The sequence below is a fragment of the Canis lupus genome, chromosome 14, assembly GCF_011100685.1.
Source record: "Canis lupus familiaris isolate Mischka breed German Shepherd chromosome 14, alternate assembly UU_Cfam_GSD_1.0, whole genome shotgun sequence".
NCBI lineage: Eukaryota > Metazoa > Chordata > Mammalia > Carnivora > Canidae > Canis > Canis lupus.
Genome location: NC_049235.1, coordinates 54237930 through 54254984, shown reverse-complemented (window position 1 = coordinate 54254984; position 17055 = coordinate 54237930). Strand labels below are relative to the sequence as shown.

The window sequence follows — 17055 nt, the reverse complement described above, 5'->3', positions numbered from 1 at the left end:
CTGCAGACCATTCCTCTGAATTATAAAGTTATCCTCAGATCCATGACTATGACCAAAATCCTTCTCCTCCACCAATGAAGACTGTTCTTCCCGTAGTGACAACTTATTACTTTAGGCCAAAAAACTTGGGAGTCATCCTTGACTTTTGTCTTTCTCTCATACTGAAATCTCATCATTCAGTAAATCTTACTCTACCTTCAAAATATATCCCTATGTCACAACATCTCACCACCACCACCTCACCCTGATCTAACCCAGCCATCTCCCATCTGAATTCCCGCCAGAGGCACACAGCAGGCCTTGATCTTCAGCTTTTGCGTGCCTGTTGTAGTGAACTCTCAGCACCAGAAGCAGGTGCTGCTGACAAATGGTAAGTTAGATCATGTCCTTCATCTGTTCAAAATCCTTACAATGGCTCTTCAGCATTCTCATTAGCTGTTCTCCCTTCGCTATTCAAATGTCTGAGGACCTTCAATTTTGAAGTAAGATGTCTGAAGCTGTCCAATGTCTTTACTTGTAGGTACCACACAAGAGGTAACAGGATTCCATTACCATTATCTTTCTTAAAAACTCGAGGAAAAGAATCACAACTTTTATCAGATTCTCAAAGAAGCCCAGGAACCAAAAATGAATCACTGTCTAAAAGACTATCATAATCAATATGCCAATTTATTCCAGGTTAGGTCTTAACCTTTTCAAGCTTTTGCCTGCAACAGTAATTCAGTCAAGAGTAGGCCACATAATACATTTTAAAATTAACTTCTACTTATGTAATGGTTTCCTTATTTTTCCTACACTTTTCTTCTAATTCTTTAACTGCCTGTTTTACTTGTTGATGCTGTATTTCCTTTCTTATACTGCATATAGTTAAGCTATGATTTAAATGCAATCAGGGGCCTTACCCATCTTAAATATAAGAGGCTATAAACTTCCATCAACTTATGGTCTAAAATGCAACAATCAGAAATTGGGAACTCCGAATCCTAACTGCCCACCCGGTCAATGCCTTCCATTCCAATGCCAGTTAGTGTTCTTGGAATGGGGTAGGAGTAGGGGCTTGAGATAGGCTTTTTAATCACTTGAGGTCACATTTCCTCATACCTAGTCAGTAGAGTCATCTAGGTTAACAATTCAGTAAACGCTTCTCTGGTCACTCAATTCTCTTTGGTAAATATATATAACTACATAATTCAGTATAATTGAACTCAAGAGTCAAACTCTAAAGAACCTATATGCTGGCTCGTGAAGAAGTTAACACCTTTACTTTTTACATATTCAAATTTTTCCTCCCTCCTAGATCCTTTTCATTGAAATGTAAACACATTCAAAGCCATCTTAAAATAATACCTAACAAACAAACAACCTCCCTGGACCCACTCTTCCACCCCGGTTTTTAGCCTTTCTAGAACTATTGTTCTCAGTATGTTTCTTCAACATTCCACAACCCACATCATCCTGGCTTCTCCATGAAAATGGCTCTAAATTACGTCACCAAATGACGTCCACAATGAAATCCAACAGAATTATTTCAGTATTCATCCTGCTGAACCTGTCAATTATCTGGTCCTTTTCCTAAAACATTCTTTCCATGACACTACCCTTTCCAGTTTTTTTTTCTCAGCAAGATAATCATCCACTTCTCTTTGCCTCTGACCTCTCCCGAGGGTTATCTTATCAGTGTCTTGGCCTCACTCTGACTTACTCTATTTGACATCACCTGTAGTGCAAAGTCTGAACTTTCCATGGGACTGTCTCCCAAGCACGTAAGCTAAACCCACATTCCCAGCCCACCAAGCTGGCTGGCCTCCAGTGATCCCTGAGTCACTTAGTTTTCAGCCATCTGATCTTTTCTCTTAAATCTCTTACAGAACTCATCCAAATTCAGTTTCAAATGTTCTATGAGAATATAAACTAATGTACTTGATCAAACTCCCCCCAAACTCCAATTGTGTATTTCCAAATGCTGTTGGACTGTATATCATCATTTAAAATCGAACTGGTCTACAGTTCAACTCAAACTACACTGAGCTATTCATGATTTCCTAATTTCTATTAATTTTCTAATTCAGTTAGTTGAGAAAATGAAGGACCATCCTGATTAGGATGTACGGCTGACTACTATTGAGTTCTACTCACATTTAACCCTGGGCTAGGACCCAGCACTTAATCCTGAAACCCTAAAGCAAACCTCTGGTTCTAACTGCTCACATCTACACAAACCATGGGGTTGAAAATAAAGTTTCATCCTAGAGCAGGACGGCTGCTGTACCTACTTAGTGCCGTTTGCCGTTTGACGTAGTAACAGCACCACCTAAATAAACTTTTCATCATGAAAGAAAAAATTAAAACTCTGGTGTATTAATAGGGTCTTAAGACTGATTCAATTTTTCCATTTAGCCTATTATTCTAAAGCGGAGTTTCTAAATAGTCTCTTGGCTCTGTCACCCCACACCCCAGAGCTTCCTGGCCAATCTATCTGTATCTCTATTGTTTTATTTCCTCCCCACCCACCTCCTGAGTGAATGCTAAGCTAATTTAATTGTCAGAGCAGTGGTGGAAGCATCTTGTCTACAAAACCCAAAAGCCAAAGGTAAAGGAGGTAAAATCCACACATAGCTGATGGCTCCTTCTCTTCTTTAACCTGGCCTGCAAAGTGGTCTACTCTTTTAAAAGACGCAGTTCTGAAATGCTTCAAATGTTAAATTCTATCTATTTCAGAACCTTATAAAATCTTTTCTGTGCTCATCAAAGTGATAGGTACGAGAATAATTTACTCTAGAACATAAATTATATAGTTAACCTCTTTTCCTAAACTCTAAAAGAAGTGTACTTAAATATTTACAGTTGGTCCTAATGACACAGTTACCATTTATAAATACTTTGGATAGATAATTGGTTCAGTTTAAAAAAAAAAACTGATTAAATATCTCAAGTGAGTAAAAATGATTTATATGTGCAGAATGATTTATACTCTGACACCGTCAGCTTTGATCATGCCTTTTTCCCCTCACACACCCATCTCATTGTATTACTGTTGTTCCACTGAGTTTGTTAGTTGACCAGTGAAATTTACTAATGGCCTGTTTTCCACTGGACTGGCAAATACTGCCTCGGAAAGCAGAATTCTAAACCTTTCTCCCACACAATCATTTTGACATGGAATGGAAGGCACAGTGCCTGAGAAAACAGCACAAAACAAAACATCATCCAAGCAAATTAAGTATTTTGAGGAATGCAGCGACAGATCTTGCCAAAGCCACAGAAAGTTTGTTTCTGGAAGCTCAGATTATAACACTACAGTCATATCATAAAATCCTATTATTCTTCCACTAAAATACTTGTATTTCTATAATTACAGGCAAAACTGACGTTTTTATGGGGGAAAAAGAATGTAAGATTTTATAATATTATGTAACGGAGAATGAACAATTCAATTTGAATTTTACCTTTTTTTCTGGTTTTAGGGGTTGGGCACATGTTGTTGAGTGAGGACCACAATGATGGGGAAATGATGGGGATGAGAGGCCAAGTTCTGAGTTCGAGTCCTACCTCTGGAGTTTCTTTTCACCTCGTGCTGACCTCAGATGTTTACACTCCTAGAGCTCCACATTTCTTGCCCTTGCGGATTTTAGCCATTGAGGTTTCAACCATCACGTCTATGCAATGCTAAAGAACAAGTACCTGTGTTCTCAGGTTTATGCTCCTTACTTGCTTCAACATTGTCTGAACACAGTATTACATGCCCGACTCTAGGCTCTGCTGGAAATTAGAAGAAGACGGTATTCTCTCTTTGCCTTCAGTGAAATTACGTTTTAGTGCAGGAAGACAGATAAAGTTCAGTATCACTGTGAATGTGGAAGGTGCTAGGGGGACACAAAAGAGGGACAATTAGCTCAAAATTGAGCACCAGAAGATAATGCCCAAGTTGCAATTTTGAAAAATGCACAGCTCAAAAAGGCAAAGGAAATTATGAGAACATTCCAGGCTGAGGGGAGAGAAGCAGCAAGGGCATTTAGTTGTGTCACTTAACCACAGGTCCAGGGACTTCTAACGACTGCAGTAAGGGCACACCTTCAAACACATGGAATTATGTCAAGGTTTGTAGTGAGGGAGGGTAGGGGAAATCAAGGAAGGGGGGCAGGGCAGGATGTGTCTGATCACCGGTGAGCTTTCCTTTTTTTTTTTTTAATATTTATTTATTCGTGTTAGACATGGGGAGGGGGCAGAGACACAGGGAGAAACAGGCTTTATGCCGGGAACCCGATGCGAGACTTGATCCCGGGACTCCAGGATCACACCCTGAACCAAAGGCAGGCGCCAAACTGCTCACCACCCAGGGATCCCCAACCGGTGAGCTTTTCAAACAGTCATGCTCAATTGTACTACATCCCCTCTGAAGGCTGTGTGCCCCACTCAGACTCCCAATCATGCCTCGTTCCTCCCATGACACTACTGTGCCCTGTCTCTCCAGTATAAACTCCTATGCTACAAATACAAGGGGAAATACACCGAAAAGGGGGAGGAAGTCGGCTCTAAAAAGATGAAAAAGCTCAGACAAGTAGGAAGCCAAGAGTATAGGTCGAAGAAAGGGAAGCAGAGAAAAACCAGTAAAATTGGACGACTGGGCTTAGGTCTATCCAAAGACTTTCTAGAGCTTGGTAGCATCCCAGCTCAACAAGTCTAAAGTAATTCATCAAGTCATATATGGCAATAGTTACTTTTAACGTACAAAAGGATTATAAAAGCAATCTGTGCGTGGGTGCTCACTAGGTAGCCACACTGAACAGGTAAGAAGGCATCTGGTTTTAAGTAATTCCTGCATTACAGAGAGAAAATAATTTTTGTCCAAGAAATAGACACTGGATATAAAATGGTGTCCTTCAGAGAAGATTATTAAAGCTTGGAGGAACAAGGCATCCCAGGGTTGCTGTGGACTTGCCCTTTGTCACATTTCCAGTCTCAATGCTCCTAACTCAGCTTTGACAACAGTGAACCGTTGATGGTTCTCTGAACAAAACACATTAATCCATAACACCCTTTCAGCCTTGAATGTCTCTCTCTCTCTACCCTCAAGTCTCTGTTGAGTCTCCATTGCAGTTCACATTCCTAACCCAGGTAAGTTCCTCAGGTGACGCTGCTGTCACTATTATCATTATCAAACACTTCATCTGAGCCAGATGGCTGTTCTAACTCCAAGGAATCTGATATCAACTCAATTCCTCTTTACAACAATCCTATGAAGAAGTATGAATAATATCCCCATTTTATATTTAAGAGACTGAAGCATATAAAGCCTACAGAAGATTACATTATGGGACAGTAATAAAGCTAATATTTGAGCTGAAGCAGACTGGAAGCTTCCAGCATCTATGCTCTAATTACTAGGCCACGCAGCCTCTGTGTGATTAAAAGGCGATGGATCCTAGGTACTGTTATATACACAAGGCTCTTGACTGTCTTGTTCAGCATTTATGTTCAAGGAGCTTCTGGGGCTGGAGATGTATATATGATGGCACATTAACCCAAAACATACAAAGTATGTTCTAGACACATCTTTGTTGAAACAATCTTTACACAAATATAGAGCTGTAACTGGCACACCTAAAATGTGTTAGGATTTACCATTCCTATGATAAGAAAAGTGTCTTAGAGTCTAATGAAAACCCTTGGCAATTTGAATATTATATGATACTAAATTATACTATAATTATTTCAAAGGTCAAGAATCTTAAACATTTAGTCTTAAAACTCTCCACCTGGCTGATGCAATCAGAAAATTAAAGAATGTATGAAAATACTTAATTATACAAAACAAGTAGAATCTACCTATTTAATAACCTTTAAATAAAAGGTACAATATTTCCCAACATGGTATTCTTTTTCTTCTATTGCATAAAAGGAACTTTTTAAAATAACATTTTTTTTTAATGAATTTGAGTACACATTTTCTTTTCTAGTGCTAGTTTCAAGGAAGAATAGGATAAAGGTGTGTGAAATAAAACACTATCACTTATTAACTGGTGGGAAACCATGAAGCTACTGTCCTGGGCACCACCATTTAAAAAAAGAAGAGAAACAGACTCAGGTAAGTCTAGCCTCCTAAAGAATTTACAGTCTGGTAGGAAAGGAAAACAAGCACAGGGCAAAAGCGTGTAAATTCCTTTCAAAGTTTTAGTAAGAAAGGCTTCTAGAAGGCACATGTATAAGAAGATCCTTGCCTAACCCCTAGGTGACCCAGTCACCATCCAGTGGTGGAGTGACCAGTAATTACCTTTACCTCAGGGAAATTTAATAAGGCAAAATACCAGTGCTTAAGAGCATAGACGGTGGAGCCAGAACGTCTAGGGTTCAATCTCATCTCTACCATATACCAATTGATGTCAGTGGGTTCACTTGGCCTGTCTTTTATAAATGAGAAAACTGAGGCCCAATTAGATAATTACATAGAGAGACTGACTTACAGTGCTTTGGGGAGGGTAAAATGAGATCATGTGAGTGAAGGAGGAACACAGAATGAGTTAACTGACGAATCAACATAGCTTAAGAAGAGATTGGATGGTGCACATTCCTAGTTGCACTCAGGCTGTACCTAACCCACAGTTTCATCTTACGAGATGTCGCCAACATGCTGGCTCAGTTATGGGGCTGGGTCAATCTTTAGCTCTGTGTAAGCAAGAGGTGCATATCTTTCAGTTTTTCCAAACTTGGTCAGCAAAGAGGCCCTTCCTTCTCTTAATGAAGCAAAATAAAATAGTTAATTCCATCATCTTAGCCAGAAAAATGCCTACTTGTCACTTTTATGGGCAACACAAAAATAACCACAAGCACCATTTGTACAGAAAAAAACACAATGTCAAACTATGATTAGCTGATTTTGAGGCTTACAATGGATATTACTTTGCTATTCATTTGCTCATTTTACTGTAAGAGGAACAGGCATTGACAATAAAAACTGTTAAGAAAATGTGAAACAAAAACCAAACTGAGAAAACTATTAAACCTCTCCTTTTTTTGAAATAACTTTTATCCATTTCTCTTCATGTCCTAAATCAAGCCTGTTCAAGACTAACTGTTCTGACATACAGACCTCCTGAAATCCAGATACTATCCCTGTTCAACAAAACCATTCCTGCCATTGCCCTGTCCCAACTCAGCACATATTAAATTTCTGCTCAACCAGGAATCACATATTCTGTAGAGCAAGAAACCTGCCTGAAGCAAAGCAGTTTTGCTGTGAGGACAGCATCACAGAATCTTGGAACCCAACCTAACTTGGAAGATTTCTACTCCAAACCATTTTATAGAAAAAGCTCCAGAGAAACCCGAATAACCCAGAGAGCTGGTGGCCGAGCTCGCACCTTTTGTACTTTCACTTGCCATCTACCAGTTCTGTCCTTTTTTATTGAACTACAGCACATTGCCAGAGAAGAAATTTTAACTTCAAAACTGAAAAGTCAGGGCCCAACTTTAAAAAGCATCAAAAAGCAGAAGAATACCTAATTTGGAGAATATATGAACCGGGACAAGGAAATATCCATCTAGATTTGAGCAGTTACAACAAAAGGAACATAGAGTTGGCTAAATTCTATAGCCTCACAGCCAAGTTCTGGATAGGACATTGTATGATGTATTTAGACCTCTTCATTTGTATTTCATATTACTTGTACCCCCAGTCCAATCTGGAAAAGATTTTGTGATAGAGCAGGATTATCCTTAATCCTTATCTCCCTCACATACTCACAGGACTGAGTGAGGAAGAGGAGGAGATAAACAGGGAGAGTACAACTCTTTCAACACTACTGATTTTCTTCCTTGTTTGTATGTTACTTAGGAAGCTGCACTCCTAGGGCACCTGGGTGGCTCCACTGGTTAAGCATCTGACTCTTGATTTCAGCTCAGGTCATGATCTCAGAATTGAGGGACTGAACCCCACGTCCAGCTCCGTGTTGGGCATGGAGCCTGTTTAAGATTCTTTCTCTCTCTCTGCCCCTCCCTCCACTCACACACGCTCTCTCTAATAAATAAAAATCTTAAAAAAAAAAAAACCTGCATTCTTCTATCAAAAATAACTTCAGACACGATTTTAAAAATAAGCAAATAACGGAAAAAATTTTAAAAATTCCGGAAGCTATCTCGAGTTGGATGTATATGTACCTTTCAGGTTGGATTGAGAGACCGTTCTTTAAAATAAGTAAATATCAAATGGCAAATAAAAGGTTAAGGCTGTGATAAGTAAATTCAAATGTATAAAACAAGTAGATTTCAATTATTTCACCCAATCACCTAGAAGCAAAGATACTCTAAAGAAAATTGCATTGCCTTCCCAACTCCTTGGAGAGCCAGTTTAGTTAACAGCCTACCTCTGCTTCAGAGATGACCATACAGCTTACATGTCAAACTCATTTTAAAGTGTCAATCATGTCCCTTTCAATCTAATTAGTTTGGAAAGTAGTGTCACTGACCTGGAACTATGCAGACCATTTATTACCATATCATTTGATCAACTTAACACTCTACCTCAGTTGAGTTTGAGACACCTGTAGCCAAAACGTAATATCCTTTCTCCCACTCATTCTTGGTAACTCTCAATACAATTTCCTATTTACAACTCAATTTATCTCTATGAATAAGCATGGCCAACTTCACAGAAGCATCGACAGATTTTTCCTTATTTAAGATTTCATGGTAATTAAAATTGAAAGGTAAGGGGAATAAGGAAAAAAATCAGATATACCTGAACCAGAGGAGGAAATATCTATCTACATCTATATTTAAGAAACAGACTTGAGTTATTTGATCCCAAGAACGGCTAAAGGAGAGGAAAAAGGAAGAACAGAGGAACATGGATAGGCTGGCAGAAATCTGGGACCTTACATATGGTAGGGAGACTATTCTTTTTTAAAAAATACATAATATGGCAAGCTATTTTTGTAAGACGAGTCTGTGGGTTGTAAACTCATTGTCATCAGATGGGTTTGTGTTATACTGAAGAAAATCTCTACCTGGTTTAGAGTATTTAACCTGGCCAAGGGGAGGATGAAGCAGAAGACGTAATAACTGGCTCCTGAGAGGTCAGGGAATGCCCACGTAGCTGCACAGGAGAAACTACAGGCCAAAGCACAGTGAGCAGGGAATGAGGTAGGGCCAGAGGGGGTGGCAGTACTGGTGGCTAGAAGATGCTAGCCAGTGAAGCCAGAGATCCCCTCGCCCACTCCCTGGCAAGGATAAAAAAAAAAAAAAAAAATCAAATCTTTTTCTCTTTTTAGTTTTGCATTTTTAAGAACTGATTTGCAAGACAAATCTAAGCAGGTAATCTTATCACTGAACCACATAATAACACATGAATCAGGGATAGACAAAATACATGCATCCACCACTAGCATGTTGCATTTGTATTTTTAAATGTGGTATGAGAAACAGTTAAGTGTATCAATTCTATTTAAAGTAATGACTCTTCACTCTAGAAGACAAGAATCTAGAGCAGGATGTCAGCTGCTGGCACTCCCCTTCCTAGCCTGGGTTTCCCTTTGGAGAGGTTGCATTTTACCAAAATTCCCATTGTCTGAAAGATAAGCAAGTTTCCTCAATCATGTTTGCTTGATCAAGTAGTTATTGGTGAATATGACTTTGTATCTGGTCAAATAAAATAAGCATAATTCTCAAACTTACCTTCAGGTGAAGAGCCTGTCTTTTGGGAAAAGACAGCATTTACTTTACTCTTCTTACTGATATCGCTGTTTACAGACAAGCTGGACTGAATTTTTCTATGCATTTTGTGAGAAACAGGTGCTGAAAGTCTTCGATTATCTGCAGATACGTGTTTGGCCCCATGGTGAATTCCATTCCCATTGCTCAGACTTGTGTGGCCGTTCTTTATCTTGCTGGTTTCCTCCTCGCTTGGTTCCTCTGAGCATGTCGGAAGCTGAGGCAAGCGCTGGGGTTGGGCTAGACGACAGGAAAAGTTTCTCCAGTTAAAAAAGAAATATTTGAAAATCGTCAACATATATTCAGTCACAGACTTTTTTTTCTAGGCTTTACACCCATGATTCTATAAAATAGAAAGAAAGAAGTAAAATATTAATAAATATGGACAGAGAGAAAACAATTAGTAAAAAAACGAAAGTGGGAGCAGGGTCATCAAAAGTGACTTTATACAACGAATTTGAATATAACGAGAAAGACTGTTTTGTGTTTTAAGAAAATTTAAGTTGGAAATCTGAAAAGGTCATTCCACACTCATTCAACGGCAAGTATTTATTTTCTATGTACTGGGTCCCTCTTTTGTGTACTAGAAACACAGCAATATTTTCTTACTATCCCTGATAATGGGATGAAATACTTAATCATCTTTTTGGATAAAAGGAAAAGAACAATGAATCCAGGTATCAAAACTGGACAATACAGAAATACAGTTGTTTTCTTTTCAGTTTCATCTTATTTTAATTTTTAAAAGAGTTTTATTTATTTAAGTAATTTCTACACCCAATAAGGGGCTCCAACTCATGACCCCAAGATCAAGAGTTGCACGCTCTTCTGACTGAGGCCAGCCAGGCACCCACCCCTTCAATTTCACTTTAAATCCCGGAGGGAAAAAAAAAAAAAAAATAAAAAAAAAAAATAAATAAATAAATAAATAAATAAATAAATCCCGGAGAAAACCTTTTCTGTATTTATTTATTTTTTTAATTTAGTACAAAAATAAACCATTATGAAAAGTTGGGAATAGAAGAGAGCTTCCTCTTAATCTGATAAAACAAATCTGCCCGAATTAAATGTCAGCACTTTAGAAATGTCCCCATTTAGGTCAGAACCAAGAAAAAGCAGCCCAGCTTCATCCCTCTTATTTGACATTACACTGGAGGTCCTTGCGAAAGCAATATAACATGAAAAAGAAATAAAAGGTCTGAGAAAAAATATTTTTGAGATGTATACATAATTTGAAGGTTCTCAGGGAAATTTAGACTACAAATTGTGAAATAAGAATTAAATAAGATACATACAAGATCAACCATATTAAAATCAACAAAGTTCCTCTATGCCAATAGTCACCAAGCAGCAAATAAGAAAAAAATGAACTCTTCACAACATAAAGGAAAAAAAGAAAAAAATAAGCCACCAAAACCTTCCCATAAGTATCTAAGAATTAAGCTAGGACAAAATGGGCAGAGATTTTTATGGCAAAAACCACAGAACAAAACTCAAGGACATAAAATCCTACCAAATGTAGAGTAAATTTTAATTCTACCCAGTTTATTTATTTAGTGTAATTCCCATAAAATTTCCAACAGGCTTTTACATGGAACTCGAGCAGCTGATCCAAAAATTTATAAGGAAGAGCAACCAAGAATCACTAAAGCAATTTTAAGGAAGAAAAAGAGGGTTACGACACTTCCCTTAGTGCATAATTAGTCTTCTTAAGAAACTACAGGAACTAAGGCCAAGTGATGTTGGTCCAGGCACAGTCAGATAACCAGGGGAAAAGCAGAGAGAGCTCCAAAGATATGTGTGTGTGTGCACATACAAGTGCATACACAGCTTATAGAAATAAACTACAGATGGATTAAATGCCTATATATGAAAAGCAAAACATTCCAGATTGAAAAACAAATATGAGGGGTGCCTGGGTGGCTCAGTTGGCTAAGCACCCGACTTTTAGTTTCAGCTCAGGTCATGATCCCAGAGTTCTGAGATCAGCTCCTCAGGCTCCCTGCTCAGGCAGGAGTCTGCTTCTCCCTCTGCCCCTCTCCCTGCTTGTGCTCTCAGGAGCTTGTGCACACACACTTTCTCTCTTTCTCAAATATATCAATAAAATCTTTAAAAGAAAACAGAAGAGGCTTAATACCATGACACTGAGGAGAGACAAATTTGATTCTTTGGACAATGAATCATAAAAAAAGTAGGATGACTATTCATCATTTGTGCTGCCTGGCATTTCTGAACACCCTCGCAGATTTTGTCAATTCCTCTGTCCCATTCCCAGATTCCTCTGCAGCTAGAGGGCAGGTATGCGACCTAAGTCCTACCAAGCACAGGTATGACTTCCACGCAGCCACACCAGGGAGGCGGCACCTCCTTCTCAGCAGACGGTAAAGAAGGCGTTTACTGGTCCTGGCAGTGGGGTGCGGTGTCCAATATCCACTCCCTAGTAGACCGTGTGCTAATGGTACAGCAGTGGGGTTTTCAACAGAGAAGCCTCAATGAATGGATGGGAATGATCCTTGGCTGTGTAACTGTTGGGAGGGTCTGTGTGGTAATCAATTTTTTTTTTCTCTATTTCAGTTAGCCAAAAATGGATTCTGGTTTTTGCAGCTAAAGAATCCTGACTCCTCTCCCCCCAGCCCCAAATGTTATTTGTTTACATTGGTTAAGTAATGAGATTATTCAAATCAACATTTACATTCATTGAGTAGCTCCTAGGCAAAGCTATCAATCATAGCAGTTGGGCAAAAAACAGAAAGAACTAAAACCATTCGTTGCCAAAATTCAACTATTTTGTAATTTCCTGGATTTTCAAAATCAAAAACTGCTGTTCTTATTGGTCTTCTTTCCCATTTATAATTATGAACAGTTATGAAATATAAATTAAATCTGAACACTAGGAAGTCTTCCATTTAGAAAAGGTATTGCATGCAAAGCTTAGCAATTATACGTGGCATTGACAATGTCTAAAAGGGCCTGATTATCTGTGATCTGGGGATTAGCTAAAACAGTATATATATTTTTGACAAAGACGACAGTTTGCAGTTGAGTAAGTCTTCAGCACACATTGTTTACTTCAATTCTTGTTCACATATCCTATGTCTCTTAAAGAAAAATATCTTAACATATCAAAACAGTCCATTCATGAATGTGCATATTTCAAGAAAAAAAAACATTCATGTATTTACTTAACAAAAGCATGCTTTCCTACCAAATCTGTTAACATTAATATCTGATTTGTTAACTAGCCTATGAACTCCTCATACAGTTTTTCAGTTCTTCAGCGATAAAGGAGGATGATTATCTAAAAATTAAATATTTGGGACTACTACAAAGTAATAGTGGGAAAATATTTCAAAATATTTTGTTTTTTTCCTTACTCTTGATGGAAAACAAAAACGGTCACTTCTCTGTTTAGCAGCTACATATGACCTTCTCGTAACAAAAATGGACAAGGCATCTGCAAAAGGAGACCTATTTCTTATGGGTGTGCAATCATTTGATCTAGAGATTAATCTGCTGCTCCTGTAGCTTCTTGTATCAACTAGAATGACATCCTAATGACTGCTATTGAACATAGAGAGTTATGCATATGTATTTAAAGGGATGCCAAAGAAGACAGTTAAACCTAATTTGATGTTCTTTTCAGAGCACTTACCAGTAATCTCGCCAAATAAATGGAATGTTTTGGGCCACTTTTTCTCTGAAAAGAATATTTCAAGCAATCAGAGAGCTTGGTTAAGTGAAATGTCCAACTGACCAATGCTAAGGAGACTTCTTATCAATCAAAAATGCCCTGTCATAGTCCATAATCCAAGATAAATTTAAAATTAATATGTCATGGTTAAACATTTTCAATAAATAAAAATAAAGGTGGTAAAAGACAACTATGTCCTGCCACCAAATTCTCAAACTGACAGATCTGACCTTTTTCTACTATCAAAATTGACTATTTGCAAATTACCGGGTATGGCTTGAGTGGTATTCAAACATATCCTTAATGATTTATCTACATTTCAATCTTCAAAATGATATCTATTTCTGTTGGCAGATAAATGATAGTACATTTATTTTTGTTTCACTGTCACTTAATTATTTCTACTATAGTTTGTACGATGGTCAGGTAACAACCAAGTATTAGCTCTTTACATCAGGTTTTTAACATTAACACAATTTCTTAGTTTTATGATTTGGTCAGATACATGCAGTATGTAAATCAAATGAAAACTGGATAAACCCTCGAAGTGTTAGCTAGCTTAACATTTATTTTAACTTCACTGCTAATTTTTCATGGGTGTGACTTGAATCTTATGGTAAAATTATAAGTAAAACCAAGTTGGAAACATGATTTTATTCTCAAATAAAGAACAAAAACATGTCACTGATTAAACCCTAACTACTTGGCTTTAAACAGATTTCTTTCCCTTACTGTGTAAAAGTTGTGTATGGCTTTAAAAAAAAAAAAAAAAGCACACTAATATGGGAACGACACAATGCTTCTTAAAACACCAGTGATGCCTAGGGACCCTCACTCTCCCTTTAATGATCCACTGCTCTCATTCAGCTGTCTTTCTTTTTTCAAATCTTTACATATGTGACAGCTCTCAAAAGTAGACCATAGACCATCTGGCATTTTCAGAGGTGTAACTTGTGCAAATTCAGCTCTATTGGGAGCGCACTGCTATCTTCTGCCTGCGTTATAAAGGGACAATAGAATGTAGAACTTATGAGTTGTTTTGAATTATTCATTTTTTTGCCTGTATATTCAAGAAATTTTACAAACTCTGCATTTTGTACTACATAATCACATGCGTTAAAGGTACAAAGAAACTTTTTGACACCTCTTTTCTACAGAAAGCTGGCATTTTGTTTGATATGTGAACATTCAGCATTTGTTATATCATTCTAAACAGGATGGGTGCTTCTACAAAAGACCCCATTTTAAACTTCCTCTATATGAGCAAAAAAATGTATTCTTGATATTCAGTAACGAATGCAATACACATCAAAATTTCAAATACCAGTTATATGAACATTCAGCATCTTCAAACCAGGATAGCATTGGTCACCCGCTTACCATAAGTGTAAAGAATTTTTTTTTTAAATCACTGCTCACACAATGGTGCATGATTGTAATTTTAATATCCGTGATGAATAGTTACAAATGTCTTAAGAAATACTGTGCTTTCTGGGTTCAAATGTTTTCAATCAGGAAGGAAACCAATAGAATTAAATCCAGTGATTTTCAATAAGAATTATAAATATGGGAGTAATGAGTCAATAGCCTGAACTTCTTTTGATAATTAAAAAAAAAAAAAAAAAACCTGGGTGATATTGTAGCCAGTAATAACTACACTTGAAACTACAGCTGCTGGAGTGGCAATATAAAGCAACATTTTGTTATAGCATATAATCTATTAGTTTGTGCAAGTCATCTTCAGTCTCTGCTCTCTTTCACAAATCAGATTTAATAAAATTACAAAAGAATTCTCATACCATGTACCCAGTTTAAAAGGTGGTTGTACACAGACACAACAAATTTTAAATGCTTAGAATTTAAAATTGTAACAAAATTATCAAAATAAAATTCTGTTGGGGGAGGGAGGTGACTCAGTATGAACCAAATTTACTTGTCCCAGAGATAGTTAACGAAGCTTTTACTGGGTGGTGCTCAATATTATGCTACCCTGTGGTCACCATGGAACAGAGACAAACATGCCCATGTGCACACATGCATGCACAACCACTAAAATGTTAAAGATTACATATAAATAAAATAGTGTTTTATTCTATATACATATAACATGCATATATAGAGAGATTATATATATGAATAAAATGAAGTATTACTATAAATACATATAATATGCATCTATATACAATAACAGCTTTAAAAGTCACTTCAAGAAGCACTAATGTGTAACACTTTTATTTGTTATAATGTAAACTTAGGCTAAAATCAACTAAAATAAATGTGCTAATGGCCACCTCTGTTCCTCAGCTTGATGCAAGCCTTTCTTGGTGTACCCTAGATCGGCCTGGTACTCCAACACTTCCACAGTCTGGGGGCTCCTGGCATTTTCTACCTGTTTCCTCAGTTCCCCTCCAAAGGCATATCCGAAAATTTTTATTTACCTCTTGAGCCTCTGAACTTTTTCATCACATATTACATCTTCACTTTATTTAATGTGTATATTAACACGGTGGAATATATTTTGAAATTGTGACCTTTTGGGAACATTGATCACTTTGAGAATGCCAAGTCAATTCTGTCGACAGGACTGAGAATGCACAGGATGGAGAAGACTGTCTTATGATGACAGCATTTTTAACAGTAATTCATCAGTCATCACTGGCAGGGGTTGCAAATACCTCTTCCCAAACAAAAGGATAAACTTTTAGAGGTTGTTTGGAGAATCAATCATTTTCTTCATTGGGTAAAGAACATTTAGCAAGTACTTAAACATATTTCAGTAGGGCCTAAAAGAGTGAGTACTGCTAGCTCTTTTCTCAAATTCATGCTCCCCACTGTCCTGGGCTCTTGGCGAACCCACTTCCCCAGACTTCCCTGCGGCTCAGTTCAGCCACGTATCCATGTTCACTTTGAAAGAATGAGAGCAGAAATTATTTCTGCTGCTTCCAAGCCTAGGCCTAAGCCTGGGGTGTGTCCTCTATACTTTCTTTCTTGCACTTGCCAGCAACCCAGCTTTGACCACAGCCTAGGGAAGTATCTTAGGCATGTTGGAGAAACCAAACAGAAGGAATCTGCAGGGCAGCAGGGAGGAGAGCCTCTCACTGACCTGGAATGCTCATCCTATACCGTTCCATAAGAAACAAACTTTTTTTGAGCCATGGGATTAATGCTGGGACTCGCTGTTATAAAACGCTAATAGCTCCTATCAAGTCCTATTAACAATGCACATTATATATACAAGTATGTGAACTGGCTGACCCCTAGCCCAAATGACCCAAAAGATAGCACATTCCACAAGAAAGCAAGCAACGGGACATTAGTAGCAGTAGGAAGACAAGTGCCAAATCCACAGCCCGTGGTTAATCTTAGAAGACAGCAGAGGAGCTTTACAATGTAGAAGCTGATGATTACTGACTACATCATGTAGTTCTGTAGGAAAAGGACCCTGGTATGACTTTGCCATTCGAAATCAATTTTTATCTTCACCACAGCTGATAGGAAATCCAGTAGAGTGACCAACCATCTCGTTTAGTCAGGACTAAGGAAGGTGCTGGGATGCAGAACTTTTAGTTTGGGAACCAGGACAGTCCCAGGTGAATCAGACAAGTTGGTCCCTTTGTATCAGGAATAATTTGTGCACAACGGCTGCCGTTTTCCGCCAA

General features: G+C 37.9%; 1 protein-coding gene across 11 annotated transcripts in view; it reads right to left on the bottom strand.

The window, feature by feature from the left end:
• MDFIC (MyoD family inhibitor domain containing) overlaps positions 1 to 17055 on the bottom strand; it is a 291263-nt gene that overhangs the window by 41837 nt on the left and 232371 nt on the right. For 10 of the 11 annotated variants that reach the window (XM_038557428.1, XM_038557436.1, XM_038557437.1 and 7 more), the window contains one exon: positions 9670 to 9945. In XM_038557428.1, coding sequence (XP_038413356.1) covers positions 9670 to 9945 — 276 coding nt within the window. Of the gene's footprint in view, positions 1 to 9669; positions 9946 to 17055 lie in introns of those variants that run through there. The other variant, XM_038557435.1, reaches the window with a different exon arrangement.